This window comes from Tyto alba, unplaced genomic scaffold (genome assembly GCF_018691265.1).
Source record: "Tyto alba isolate M040663 unplaced genomic scaffold, T.alba_DEE_v4.0 Super-Scaffold_22, whole genome shotgun sequence".
NCBI classification, from domain to species: Eukaryota; Metazoa; Chordata; class Aves; order Strigiformes; family Tytonidae; genus Tyto; species Tyto alba.
The window spans coordinates 24,914,414-24,927,490 of record NW_024881296.1 but is presented as its reverse complement, the minus strand read 5'-3'; the positions used below and the strand labels follow the sequence as shown (position 1 = coordinate 24,927,490).

The window sequence follows — 13,077 nt, the reverse complement described above, 5'->3', positions numbered from 1 at the left end:
CACCACGAAATATCATTATCTTCAATTTGCAATAAACAATCCTGTTTACTTCAGCTCACAGTAAACAATTCTGTTAATGCATAAAACACATGTTCCCTAGTTTGTCCTTGTATACTTGAGGTGGCCCTGCAGTCAACGTGAGAAAAAAAACAGTAAAATCTGTTGTTAAGCCACATTAAAAAAAAATAATCAGAAGATCTGCTTTTGAATACACCCTGCAGTCCTGGAAAGACAGTAAAATAAGATTTCTTAATGTACAACAGCACTTGGAGAAGTTTTTGCATAGCATATCACACCAGCCATCTAGTACTCGGCACTGTGCTACATAGAACAAAACCTAAACTGTCATTATAAGCACATTAAATTTCTAAACGAATAAACAAAAACGTTCTATCATTCTTCATACCAAATGGATTCAGATGCCTACCTTTTTATGATAAGAACACTGCCAGTTTGGCTACAAAGTCAAATCCACTCCATCTGGGTTCTCTCAGGTAAAGTGGTACGATTCCCTGAAGCATTCTCTATTGTCTTTCAACAAAGTTTTCTTTCTGGAGCCACATCCATTCTCTATACTGATCCTTGGCTATTTCCTCCTTTACTGCACTGGACAATTATTCTCTCTGGGCTAACTGATATACTGGAGAGAAGGAAAGGGGGACTTATGCATTGGTAACAAGCTAAGAAATTAATTATAAACCCTATCTATACTAACTCAGGATTATCTTCATCATGCTGCCCTCCAGAATTAGCATTTAGGCTTATTTGCTTTTGTGGTACATTATATGGTACATATTACACTGTTAGCTTTTGGGGGGGGGGGGTTATGTTTATTAATGGTCTTCAACCTGAGGCTTCAACAAAAAAACACCAAATAGTGTGAGTTTCAATAAAAATGAGGTGCTATTGCTTTATTTTAATAGGAAGCTGCATTTTTAGTTTCCACTCTCCTCCCATTTAACTTATATACTTTGTTTGCTTTGTTCAAATGCTCTTACCTTGCTTTGGAGATCTCTTTCATATTTCTGTCAAATATAACGCTTTAGCTTCTAAATTTCTGTTAATGGATGTGGTATTTATAAGCCTGTTCAAAGATACAGTAACTACTCATGAGCAACTATTTACATCATAAAACACAAATAAGTAAATTTGCAAGATTTTTTAGATCTAAGTATAAATAAGTAGCAAATGAGAAATTAAGTTCAAATAAGTGTTCTTTAGGTAATAATTCTATCATGCTCTTCCTCCAGTAGACAGGATATTTTGAACTCGGACTAAAAGCAAGAAGTAAAGCACCGGCTCAACCCTTAGCAGTGAAAGCCCATAAAGATAAAATTTGCTGCTTCAACAAGAAGCAACAAGAACTCTCTCATTCAAGCTCTATTTTCGCTGCTCAAGAAGGACCTGAGCAAAGTATAGCACTCATGCTAGATACCAGCAAAAGTGAACTTATTAGCTATGAATAGAAATGTTAAATTAACATATAATACTGCAAATAGAGAGCTGATTTTCTCACCATATCAACTCTACTAGCAAAACACACACATACAGATTTCAACAGACTTCCTTAACCTTCTATTCGCAAATGCTTCCAGCCTTTAAAAAAAATATTCTTAACACAATGCTTCATTCCAAGATCCACTTACCAATAATATTTCACAGCTGAATGAAAGCCAGCAAAAACATTTAAAATCTGTCAGTGTAAATGTTAACTATCTGAGAATGTCTTGATATTTTTAAAGCTAGTATCTACTTTTCTCCCATCTGGACTATATACACATACATATATATATGCATTTAAAAAAATCCAAAACTTTCTGGCATCCAAGTTTATTCAACCCCAGAAACCCTTGGGTGTTTTGTTTTTTTAATACATATACATACTCAAGGTCCAAAAGCTTCCTCGTTGGATTTCCTTCACCATACTACATGATTCAAGATACTTTTTTCCCCAAGAAACTACAAAAAACTTCATGAGGAGACACCAATTTCTGTTTATTCTTCCAGCATAGAATCATTTACACCTGGTTAGGTTGCAGGGAAGATCTAAGTCTTGACAGGTTTAGAAGTTAAAATCCATAAACATGTTCTTTTGAAAAAGACTGAGAGCAGAGTATAAGAATGCATGCCTGTTTAGTTTATGCAGTTCGGAACTTCTGTCATTACATACTTCTGTGGAAGTATGTAATCTTCTTTTGGAACTTCTATGCATTACATAGGCCATTTAACACTGAAAATATAAGCTAAAACATAGGTAATGCAACAGGAGAAAAAGATAAAACTGCAGGAAGTTTATCATTAACTTGAAAGGAAAAAATCACAACAGAAATGTAGCACTAGACATGCTAAACAAAGAGAAGTTTAACATGTATAATTCTAACAGGACTTTTCAGGCACTGTCATTTGGAGAGTGAAGTATCATTTACCTTTCATCAAAATCTGGATGGAAAAACCCCTAAGATTCCAAAGAAATTATGTAAGGCACTTAAATAAATTGCATTAAGCTATCATGCCATGCTAAGACTACTGATTATCTCTCCACTAAATGAGCATCCAGTAATCTTCCACAAAATAAGTTATGAGGTTAATATTTGACCAATCTCAAGGAAGAGGTAAAGAACCATAAACCGTTCATAAAAGACTTCTGAAGATGTGCAGCTGGTTCTTGATCTATGTGACTGGGGAAACATCCATTCGTAAAAGAAAGAGAGATGAAACAACTTGAATCAAAACCCACTGTTCTATACAGTCAGAAAGAAGGGGGAGTACCAGAAATTAAATGAAGCTAAATTCCACAGGGCTATTGCTCATCTACATATGCCTGAATATAAGCAATTCTGCAGAACTTTCTTTGGACGGCTTTTTGATTAAAATAATCTAATGAAACTTTCTCCTCAAGCTTCGTAATTCCTGGGGGGGGGGGGGGGGGGGGGGGGGGGGGGAGGGGAGGGGAACTACCACCAACTAATCTGATATCTAGCAGGTAAGGAAAAAAAAAATGGTGGAAGAGTCAATAAATAAATCTGTTCTTTATAAAAGCCTTTCTATTTACACTTGTTTTTCCCCCACAGAGAAAAAGACAGCATCTATCTGATGTACATAAGTAGCTCTGAAAACCAAGCTTCCCTTTGAAGCAATATCCCAGAAGTGTTTAATTTATAAATTATTAGTTATAGATCCAATAAATTTGACTATTTTGAGTAGAAAGTGGGATGAGAGCAAAGGTAATACATGTTATTCTTGTTTCTGTAATCTGTATCTGCCAAACTGTACACAGAAATCTTCACAGGTTTTATCATGAGGCATTAGGTGACTTAATAAGCCAATGTCTGAGATAGCGTTACAAATACAGTGTAAAAAAACCACCCAAACTAAGAGGTGTTTTCTTTGCAGCAAAGTGCAATGGGGGAAGAAGAGCTAAGCTGAAGAAAAAAAAAAGGAAAGAAAAAAACCAAACCAAAACAAAACAAAAAAAAAACAAAACCCAACACTCCAAAAAAAATAAAGCCATCTTTCTTCTTCACAAGTGGAACAAACATCTTTATTTCCACTTCCTGATCACATAGCCTATTGTGTCTAGGTATTAGCTTCAGTGGAAAAATACAAGCATTTATATCTAAAGGACTGGTCTCCCATATATGTTACCCCTTCAATTTGCTACTGTTTATATGCAAGTAATCAGTTTACAGTTAAAATGGGATGAGGTTGAGTAATGGATTTTGTGGTCCCCATCTCCTGCCTCAAAACTTCTAGATGCTCACCACTACTCCGCAAACCCAGAACAGCACAGAAAGCATAGCCTTGGTAAAAGTAGGCAAGTACTACAGGGCATTTGTAAAGCACTTGGAAAAACAACCCAAACAAACAAACAATCAAAAAACCCCCCCAAAAAACAAAAAAACAAAAAGAAAAGAAAATTCACACCATCTTTCATTTTTGGTGTATAAAATCCATTAAGTTAAAGCAGTATCTGACCATGCCTTCAACGTATGGAGATGTTCCACCAAGCACAGATCATACCTTAACAGATACTCTTTACATTCTATCAGTCACACTATATCCAGATTTAATCAATTCCACAGGAATGTAACACATTAGAGAAATTCATGTAGCATTCCATTACAAAGACACCACCCTAATTGTTGGGTGACACCACCTTGCAAGATAAAAATCCTAAAGGAAGAACGGAGAGCATGCATCAAAAATTCTCTGGGCAAGTCCTCAAGTGTATCATCTTAAGGATTTTAATAAAGATACTATAATCTTTCAAAATGAGAAATAAAATCCAATTCAAGAGTATTTTGTCTACAAAAATGATCCATTTTCTATTGTAGCTACTTCCATGTGGAACTTACTAACCATAGTGTATCTATTAAAACGGTAACAAACCAAGCTATTGAAATTCACTATTCCAAAACTCGCAGTAATCTCATTTCTCTAGTCTTTTTACTTTTGAGTAATAGGAAAAGAGTTCTGGTCCATTAACTCGCCCACTCTCTCCTGGAGGAAGTTAACCAACTCAGCCAATACAAAGACATGAGTTTCATCCAGGTCTTGTATGATGAACTTCTTTCCCAATGCATTTGACTCATCCAAGTAGAGCAGAAATTGCTTCATTGCTGGGTCACTGTAGAGACAAAAACTCATCAGATCCCACTTCATTGTAACAAGATACAGTTAAAAACAAATAAAAACCCCACCACTTCAAGACACTCACAAAGCCTTCAGAGGAATTAATATTTATTTAAAGAGTTTCTCACAATTTAAAGTTTACAGATCTTTTGAAAAAGTTGCTTCTTTCACAATAGTAATTTCTTGGATTACTTTAGAGATAAAAATAAACATAAACTGGTAACAAGTCAAATGAGAAGAACTGGCTGCTTGATTAGCAGAGAAGTGCTCCTATGCCACTGTTAAAGTAGCTTAAAAAACCACCCAAAACAACCCAACCCTTAATCAGGCAAGTTTGAACTTACATTTCTATCTTCAGCAATAGCACCATAAAAACATGTTTTCTTAAAGCATATTTTTGTTTAAGGGTAACCAAAACCCAGGAGAACATAGATCTTACTCAAAGTAAAGAGAAAAAGTGGTCGTGTATGAATTGTACATTTATCACTGTAGCTGAACAATCTCTTCCTTTTCATGATGTCGCCTTCTAAGTTAAATTTAAGTGTTTAGAAGAAAACATTTTGAAAGTATAGAAATTAGAGTTAACTGAAATAGCTGCATTATACTAGAGAAAGTGTCTTCAAAATATAAGCTCTTTGATCTACTGAAATTTTAAGGAATTCAGACAATATTATTCTGATACTAGTTTTTACGAAACAAGAAAATCATGTTCATCGGTAAAACTTGGTATTTGATTGCAACAACTGGTGAAGAATATCTGCAAGAAATACAGGAAATTTGAATCAGGTAGCTCAGGATACTTTCAAAATTATGGACCTAGTTGTTTTGGCAACACAGTAATTCTTAATATCACAGTAAATCTTAAAAGAACTCGTTGGTTAATCTTCTCTATTTAAATGCAGTATGACGACCAATTGTCTCTTACCTAGAAGTATATAAGGTGCAAAGACATGCAGTATGAGACCAAACCCCTCCCCTGTTCCCTACCTAATAACTCAGAAAACAACCTTTAATAGCAACCTCAAACCTGCAGAAGCATGACTAGATTAAGATAAGTTTTCAAAGTACAAAGTAATTTTCAGGAAGGGAGAATAGGAAAGTCTGGAAGCTATATCTTCTTTAGAAGCGCCATTATTTATGTGCTCATGCTCTGGCATTTAAAATAAACAAAAGAGAAACAGAAGAGATAAGAAAAATCAGATACCAGAATTATGTGGTTCCCAGCATTCTTCCACATCCCCCTTTGGATAGGTGCAGGGAGGTTTACTTTTCGCTTGTTTCATTCAGCTGTACTTAAGTGACTCATATTAGTAGTACTAGGTGGCACAAGCTGTTGTCCCAGCTAGTATGACCAGCCTGTACTATGTTAGGCAGTATCCAGAGACTGGTTTTCACACAATCAACATACAGGAATGCCAGTAGATGCATGTCACAGCAGAAACACCAATCTCATTACTGTACTTGAAGATTATAATCCTTGATATGGTATCTTCAGAAAAGTTTAGCTATTTATTGGAAGAGTATGGATAAAAAAAGACCTGCACAACATTCCACTGTTTTATTTGCTTGATTTACATATTCAGAAGTCTTTTATCCCATCCATCTGTGTCCCCCCCCATTCCCTGTCCATCTGATAACTTAAACATCCTCAGAAAACTAGATTGTAAAAAGCTTATATCTGAAATGTAAACATGGGGACACGTTTACAGTAATTCTGCATTTTCTAGGATGAAACTTTGTGCCCAATCATAGTCTACCCTTATGCAAAAGGTGGGGAGAAAACAAATGAACAAACAACACCAAAACACCAAGAGCTAGCAAAAACAACTCAAAGGCCAGTTTCCCAGGGGACTGTTGAAAATGTCTGATGGTATAACAAATGCTGTAATTTGTTATCCGATAGAAAATTCCCTTCCCTTCCAGGGAGAATGATTAAGTTCCATACTAATAATAAGTGGGACATGGCCATGGAGCTGAATAAAAACCCACAGATCTTTAGGTATGTGTAAAATAAAACCAGAAGGTGCAAAATAAAATATTTTGCTAACTGTTTGAGATTTTAGAACTTCTTGCATTGTCAGTCAAGAATCCTGCTCTGGGCATCTTTACATAGTCTTCTGCAAGGAGACAATTTGTTGTGCTTCAGGAAGTTTGTCAAGGTACTAGCATGAAGCCAAATGTGAGAAGGCAGGCTTTTTGTTATAGAAGAGTTTAGGCTTTGACCTGCTCACACACAGCCATTAGACATCCAGATTTCTGCTGGCTAACGTCCGGTCAGCTCAGAAGTTAGCAGCTGCAAGCTCACAGCCATATGCAGACACATCACAAGAGGTTCAAGGTTCTTCTGCTTTTGTGCAGTTATAATCTGTTAATATGTTTACAATCTAGTATCCCCCCTCTTCTGAATAATCCCTGCTTTTTCAGTCTAGACCCTTAAATTACTTGGAATGTTTCCAGCTCTAAAAAAATAAGTGGACTTTATCCTAAATTAACACAACAAGAGACAGCAAGCGCTGTTACTGACCATTCAATCAGAACACCTTTCAGAACATTCACCATCTTCTCAGTTCTTGTACCAACGCCGAAAACAAGAGGCGACAAGAACAATTCTTGCTTTGGGTCACACACGCAGAGGAAGTCTGAAAGAAAAAGAAACAACGCCTTGGTTGAGCTCAGCCATCCTCCGAGACAACTAACCGCCAACCTGCTCCTGCCCAGCGGCGCTGCCCCTCTGCGCGGCCGAGGGCTGCGAGAGGGGCGCACAGGCCGCGGCAGCAAAGCCCGCTCAGCAGGGGCGCCGAGCCAGGAACTGCCGGCCTCTCCCCTCACCCCTAAGGGCAGGCCGGGCAGCTCTGCCCCTCGCCGGCCCCGCCGCGCTGCCCCGGCGACTGCGGCCGACCTGCGGCCCCTCTGCCGCCGGAGGCGAGGCGAGCCGCCGCCGTGCCAAAGGCGGCCTGGGCAGGGCGAGACAAGCCCCAACCTGCTCCCGGGACGGCCAGGGCGGCTCCCGACCCGCAAATCCCGCCGCTCCCGGGGGGTCCAGCCCCGCCCGCCACCGCCACCGACCGCTTCCCTGACGACGGAACCGCCGCACCCGCCAGCCACCGCTCCGCCCCGCGCATGCGCGGCTTTCCCTTCTCCCGCCTCCTCTCCCGGCACCACCTCCGGATTGGCCGGGTCGGCCCGTAGCGTGCTGGCGTCACGGGAGCGCGGGGGTGCTGGTGCCAGGCGCGGGGCGGAGCAGCGGAGGCGGAAGGTAACGGCGGCGTTTGGCCGGGGTGGGGGTCGGTAATGGCGGCCGGCGGGCCGGGCCCGGCCCTCTGGGGGTTGGGTTCCAGGGCGGGAGACTGGGGGGATCTCAGCCCCCCGCCATCGCCGCCTGCCGCAGCGGGGTGCTTGTTTACCTCAGAAGGCTTGCGGGCTGTTTTTCTCGGTTTAATATTTATTATTATCTTAACGCCTTCGGCCTCGAAGCCCCTCCGGGTTCGGGGCGCCCCCCCCGCGCCGCGGCCTGCTGAGCGGCACCGCCCCGCCCCCCCCGGGCGCGTTAAGAACCCCCAGAAACAGCCGCCGTGCCTTAGGGCGTCACCTGCGCCCTATGGGCGTGTGGAAGGTAGCAAATACTTGGGGTTTTCCCCCTTTGGAAAGAGTCACAAAGTTATCTTCGCTTTACTCCTTGGCCCTTTAGACGTTGCATTGCCTAAAATTTTATGTTCTGGGGTTTGTTTTGTTTTGTTTTGTTCTTCCTGAATGCACCCCAGCGGCGCCGGCACCGCGCAGCCCCGGCGGCACCGGCCGCTGCGGGAGCTTGTTGCAGACTGCAGAGCTTCCCGAACCAGCCGTGGAACAGGGGCCCTTTGCATTCTATCTGTGTGTACCTAAGCGTATTTGCTCTCAGACCTGAACAGAGGTTCCTGGCGACGAAGAAACGGTACTCGCTTTGGCCTCTTGTGTTCGCAGGCGCACGTTTTGAATGCGGGGAATTGTGGCACCTGCTGCCACTGAACTACAAGTTTACTGCAGTTACAGACAGTGTTTAGGTAGAAGAGCAAGTGTGAGCTCTGCGGTTCTATGAATAAAGATAGTAAAGGAACTGCTGTGGGTTGGACAGAGAGTTTGGAGGCCGGGGAGGTGTCTCCGGAGGACTGATTATCAGTGTCTTAAAAGTGTTTCATAATGTTGTGTACTCTGTTAAAGTGAATGGATAAACATGGCACTGAAACGACAGTAGCCAAGAAGTTGTCTGTTGTGGTTGTGGTAATACTGACATTTTTCCAGAATCTTCCAAACACAGTCAAGACAACAGGGAAAAATTAAAGCTTTTTGGGAAATGGGAAAAAATGGAAGACATGTTAATGAAAGGAAACAAAAAAAATCCCCTTATTTAGAGAAATTAGACACTGACATTCAAAGGGATATAAGATCTTTTGTTGGTTTGAAGAGATTATCTTAAATTTGAGGAGAATATCAGGGGCTCCCATATTTCAAGATCAGATTTACTGATCAAGATTTGCACACGTGACATTTTATCATTTTGAATTAATTGTTATTGTGGCGGTACAGACTTAATTTGGCATTCAATAAAGATGTTTATATTTCCAACATAATTTGTTAAATATATGTTAGATAGTAGTATGGCTTTAAATATGTTCAAACGGTTTAACTTAATTCAGTATTTCAGTTGCCAGAAGTATATCAATGCAGACACTAAAATTTCACCTATCATAAAATATAAATTTCGTGTTACTTCTGCAGTGCATGCAGCAACAGATTTTTGTGTATTTTGTGATTGTTATAGAAGTTTAATATTCTTTGTGGGTTTTGGCATAATTCTTGCACTAAAACTACGTTCTGTTAAGACTTGAGATTAAGTCTTCAGCAGAAGTAACATACAGAATTTTATTATTGTGGGTTGCCAAAGCCAATTTGTATATTTTCCTAACTTTAGGTAAGTTTTTCTTATATAAATAAAATGTAAAGGCATTAACATTTACTAATAGATAAAATGATAATTATACGTGAGTGTTAGGAACTGGTGCTTTTGCCTGTCCTAAATTGCCTTGGTTTTTAGTGCTTGACTGATATTGCTATACTTTCTTTGAACCTCATTATGAAGTGGTTAAGATGCAGTGTTGATCAGTGGGCTAAAGAGCATGGCACCTTTATGGTCTCTTCTGAATAGTCTCACTTGTTCAAAGAGGCAAGATAATATCTGGAATGTGTAAGGAAGTCACAGGGTGCCTGTCTTACCTCATTTTTCTACCTGTAAAATGGGGAAAATTCAGTGTCTTGCATCATAGATAGATCAGAAGAATTGTTCCTGTCATACTTCTGAAGCATTTGGGTACTACCTTCATAGAGACCATATTACTGTCAAGATGATTCATGCATGCATTGTGTTGCTTCTGCATTCAGAACTTTGGTCGTTATGAACGTTATGTGCATATTTTTGTGACTATTTGGAAAAAAAAAATCTGTATTGCTTAGTTTGATTTTAGCATTCAATGAAAGCAGTGCAATTACTCTGTCCGTATCCTGTATCTTCGCAATGTTGAATTGATAAGATTTTAATTTTAGACAAGTGTCTCTTCTTCTTCATGGGTATGGCTAGGTTTTCCGTCTTTTGCATGTGTAAGAATTTTTCTAGAATGAGATGCATCCTCTGTATTTTACCTGTAAGCATGCCCTGCAAGTTTCATGAGCCCATCCAGTCAGAGTATTTTAGAACCAATACTTATTAACTGTAGAGTTTTTACATTTTTGAAATACTAGTCTGATTTGCCCTTTAAAGGCAAAAATATGTAGTAGTTTAGAACCTTGTTAGTCAAAATAAAAGACTTACTTGCTAACACAATCAATTATGAACTTTAAAAGCAGTTGGTTGCTGAGTTGTATTAAAGCCCATGTCATGTTTGGTAATGTCTTGATGGAGATATGACTGTATCTGGTATTTAAGGGAGAGCTACTAAGAAGTAGGAAAGGAGATTTACAAGCAGAGAAGTTCATTGGAGATACATACTCACTAAAATCAACAGTAACATAATTGTATGAAAAACTGCTTTAAACTTTTCTTGTAATTGAAATGCAGCCTATTAAATTGAGGCGTTTATAGACTTCCTTAATTAGAGTATATGGAGTGAAATGACATAAAATGGTTTATTGTGACCTTTCTGTAAATCATGACCTTTGCTGTAAAAAGACAGGAAAAAAACTGCTACAGGTTTTCTGCTGTAATTCTTACATCAATCATTACTTTTTTTTTTTTTTTTCCCCCCCCCTCCTGTAATATACAGAATGTCAGTGGCAGCTTACTGTATATTTTGCTATAGACAAATAGGAACTTCTGGTTCAGCCACAAAAACACATCTACCATGGAATGATATCAGTAAGTACAGTTCTATGTGTATTGATCTGAGCTGTTAATAAAAAGAAAAATTCTGTGTTGACATGATGCCATGCATAATTAAATGATACAAAAAATCTAAATCCCTGATTATTTTGTGATCAAAAGTTTTTATTTGCCTGAAGTGGGTATCTGCTTCTGACCTCGCTTTGCATTGTGATATGCAAAATGACACCAGCAGATTATCTGGGATTAGAACATGAGATGAGGGTGTCCCTCCAGATGCAACCTCATTAAACTGTCTTAAACTCTGGTTTGTATCTGATTTATTTTCTTTTTTTAACCTCTAGAGCCAGAGAACAATTACATCCATAAAGTTTGTTTCTATTGGTTTTTCCTCCTTATTTAGTGATATTAGTTCTGCAGTCTTCCCTGTGTAGTCTTCACTTTCTTTGGTGCCTTCTGTGTAGAATGACAGTTCTTAAGAATCTAAAGTTTGGTTTTGAGCGTTAAAAGATAGGATATTTCCATTTTTGCTCTACAGGAAGTGTTGCATTTTTTTGCCTTTTCAACCTTCTCTGCCAGTTATTTTTTCAACATGTAGCTGCTACCTCTTGTCTGCATGCCAACATTCTTATGGTCTCTCAAAGACAGAACCTGGTGGTGGTGGTTGTGGGGCAAATCTCCCAATTCATGCTGAGGAAAAGAAATTATTCATGATAGGTGAGATGTGTTCCATTGGGTTTGCTGCTACTGGTAATAATACTGTTTCTCTGTATTGAGATCCTTACATCCAGATAATCAGCTCATCTTTGTCCAGGCAAGATAGCTCAAATCTGACAGGAATCGTTAGATTTAAAAGGGAAATTGTTGCAAGTGACATGTGTTTGTTCAGCTGTTTGCTTTATAAATTAGATTCAGTGGAATTATTTTAAAAAAACGTATTTTCTTAGTGAGACTCTGCAGGACTTTTCAAAGAACATACATACATACGTATGTATGTATTCATATACACTGAATAAATATCCACACCATGTAAGAAAATATGAACTCCTTAAAATAATCTAAAATTCCAAATGAATGCTAGTGGTACAGAGAAAGTTTACTGTTGATTCTGGCAGCTGAGCAATGAATGTAATTGACAGGTAGAGATATTCAAAGTAAATAGCACTGGCAGGATATAAGCTTTATCCTCTTTCTTAGGAGAACAGGAAATTTTAATCAAGTAGTGTTTTCTCTGTAAATTTAGGTAATCATTTCCTGAAAGCCAGAGAGCAATAGAAAAATCTTTAAAAGCTTATTTTTAATGGCTGACATTCTTATTGTCTAGTAATCAAATGCTAGCTATGTTTATGTTGAGGTGATGCACACAACTTTGACATGAATTTTTAATTTTTTCAAGGAAAAATTGCAAAGGTAACTGGATCACTTGTACTAGGGTAAGTTGTAACTGATAAGCATAACATGTAAATTATGTATACAGTTAAAATTTTCATTCATGTATCTTTTCAAAAATGTGACAATATTAGGGGACATTTAGACATGGTAGAATATAGTTTTGAAGCATATTTTCTGATAGTTATTACTTAAGTATTTTAAAGTAATTTCTCTACTTTGCCAGATTAAAATAATCTGCAAACTATTAAATATTTGGTAAAATCTGGATTATTTCTATCAAAATGATTGTTAACTTATTTTTGCCATATTTTTTTATAATTAATATTCATATGCAGTTTTCTTTTGTTTAAAGAGGCTTTGTATTCATTACATATGAGGTCCTGTCCTTAAAGAAGTTACTGAAAATCGATACTCAAGCTATACATCAAGAAAAACTTAAGTCCTATGTATATGTACGTACAACTTCTCTAATTCCAAGTGAATATCAAGGTAAGATGCATAATTGTTTGGATTTTTAAAATAGAATTTTAAGAGAACAGAATGTTTCTGAAGCCACCCTTGCATAAGGAATTTGCTGAAATCTGTTACAAAAATAATGTTTTTCACATTGTCACCAAATTTATTTTAAGCTGGTGGCTATTTTTTTAATATAGTTCAATACATACAGTTCTCTATATAAGAGATAATTCTCTATATATATATCT

General features: G+C 38.3%; 2 protein-coding genes across 10 annotated transcripts in view; one reads left to right on the top strand and one right to left on the bottom strand.

The window, feature by feature from the left end:
* Positions 1 to 1,970: 1,970 nt before the first annotated feature.
* GTF2H5 (general transcription factor IIH subunit 5) lies at positions 1,971 to 7,771 on the bottom strand. 4 transcript variants are annotated; one of them, XM_042795789.1, is made up of 3 exons: positions 7,699 to 7,771; positions 7,157 to 7,271; positions 1,971 to 4,627 (listed from the first exon to the last, which is right to left on the bottom strand). In XM_042795789.1, exons 2-3 carry the CDS (start codon positions 7,189 to 7,191, stop codon positions 4,447 to 4,449), a joined length of 216 nt encoding a protein of 71 aa, XP_042651723.1. In that variant the 5' UTR covers positions 7,192 to 7,271; positions 7,699 to 7,771; the 3' UTR covers positions 1,971 to 4,446. The 4 variants fall into 4 exon arrangements, with proteins under 4 accessions (XP_042651723.1, XP_042651722.1, XP_042651724.1 ...); XM_042795788.1 differs by having other exon boundaries at positions 7,613 to 7,733; XM_042795790.1 differs by lacking the exon at positions 7,699 to 7,771 and adding an exon at positions 7,462 to 7,566.
* A 27-nt stretch (positions 7,772 to 7,798) lies between these two features.
* The window catches only part of SERAC1 (serine active site containing 1), a 29,531-nt gene continuing 24,252 nt past the window's right edge, over positions 7,799 to 13,077 (top strand). The window contains exons 1-5 of one of the 6 annotated variants that reach the window (XM_033011678.2): positions 7,805 to 7,888; positions 10,926 to 11,017; positions 11,561 to 11,698; positions 12,378 to 12,414; positions 12,726 to 12,862. In XM_033011678.2, coding sequence (XP_032867569.2) covers positions 10,927 to 11,017; positions 11,561 to 11,698; positions 12,378 to 12,414; positions 12,726 to 12,862 — 403 coding nt within the window. In that variant the 5' untranslated portion in view covers positions 7,805 to 7,888; position 10,926. Of the gene's footprint in view, positions 7,889 to 8,255; positions 8,564 to 10,925; positions 11,018 to 11,560; positions 11,699 to 12,377; positions 12,415 to 12,725; positions 12,863 to 13,077 lie in introns of those variants that run through there. The other 5 variants (XM_042795787.1, XM_033011680.2, XM_033011676.2 and 2 more) reach the window with 5 other exon arrangements.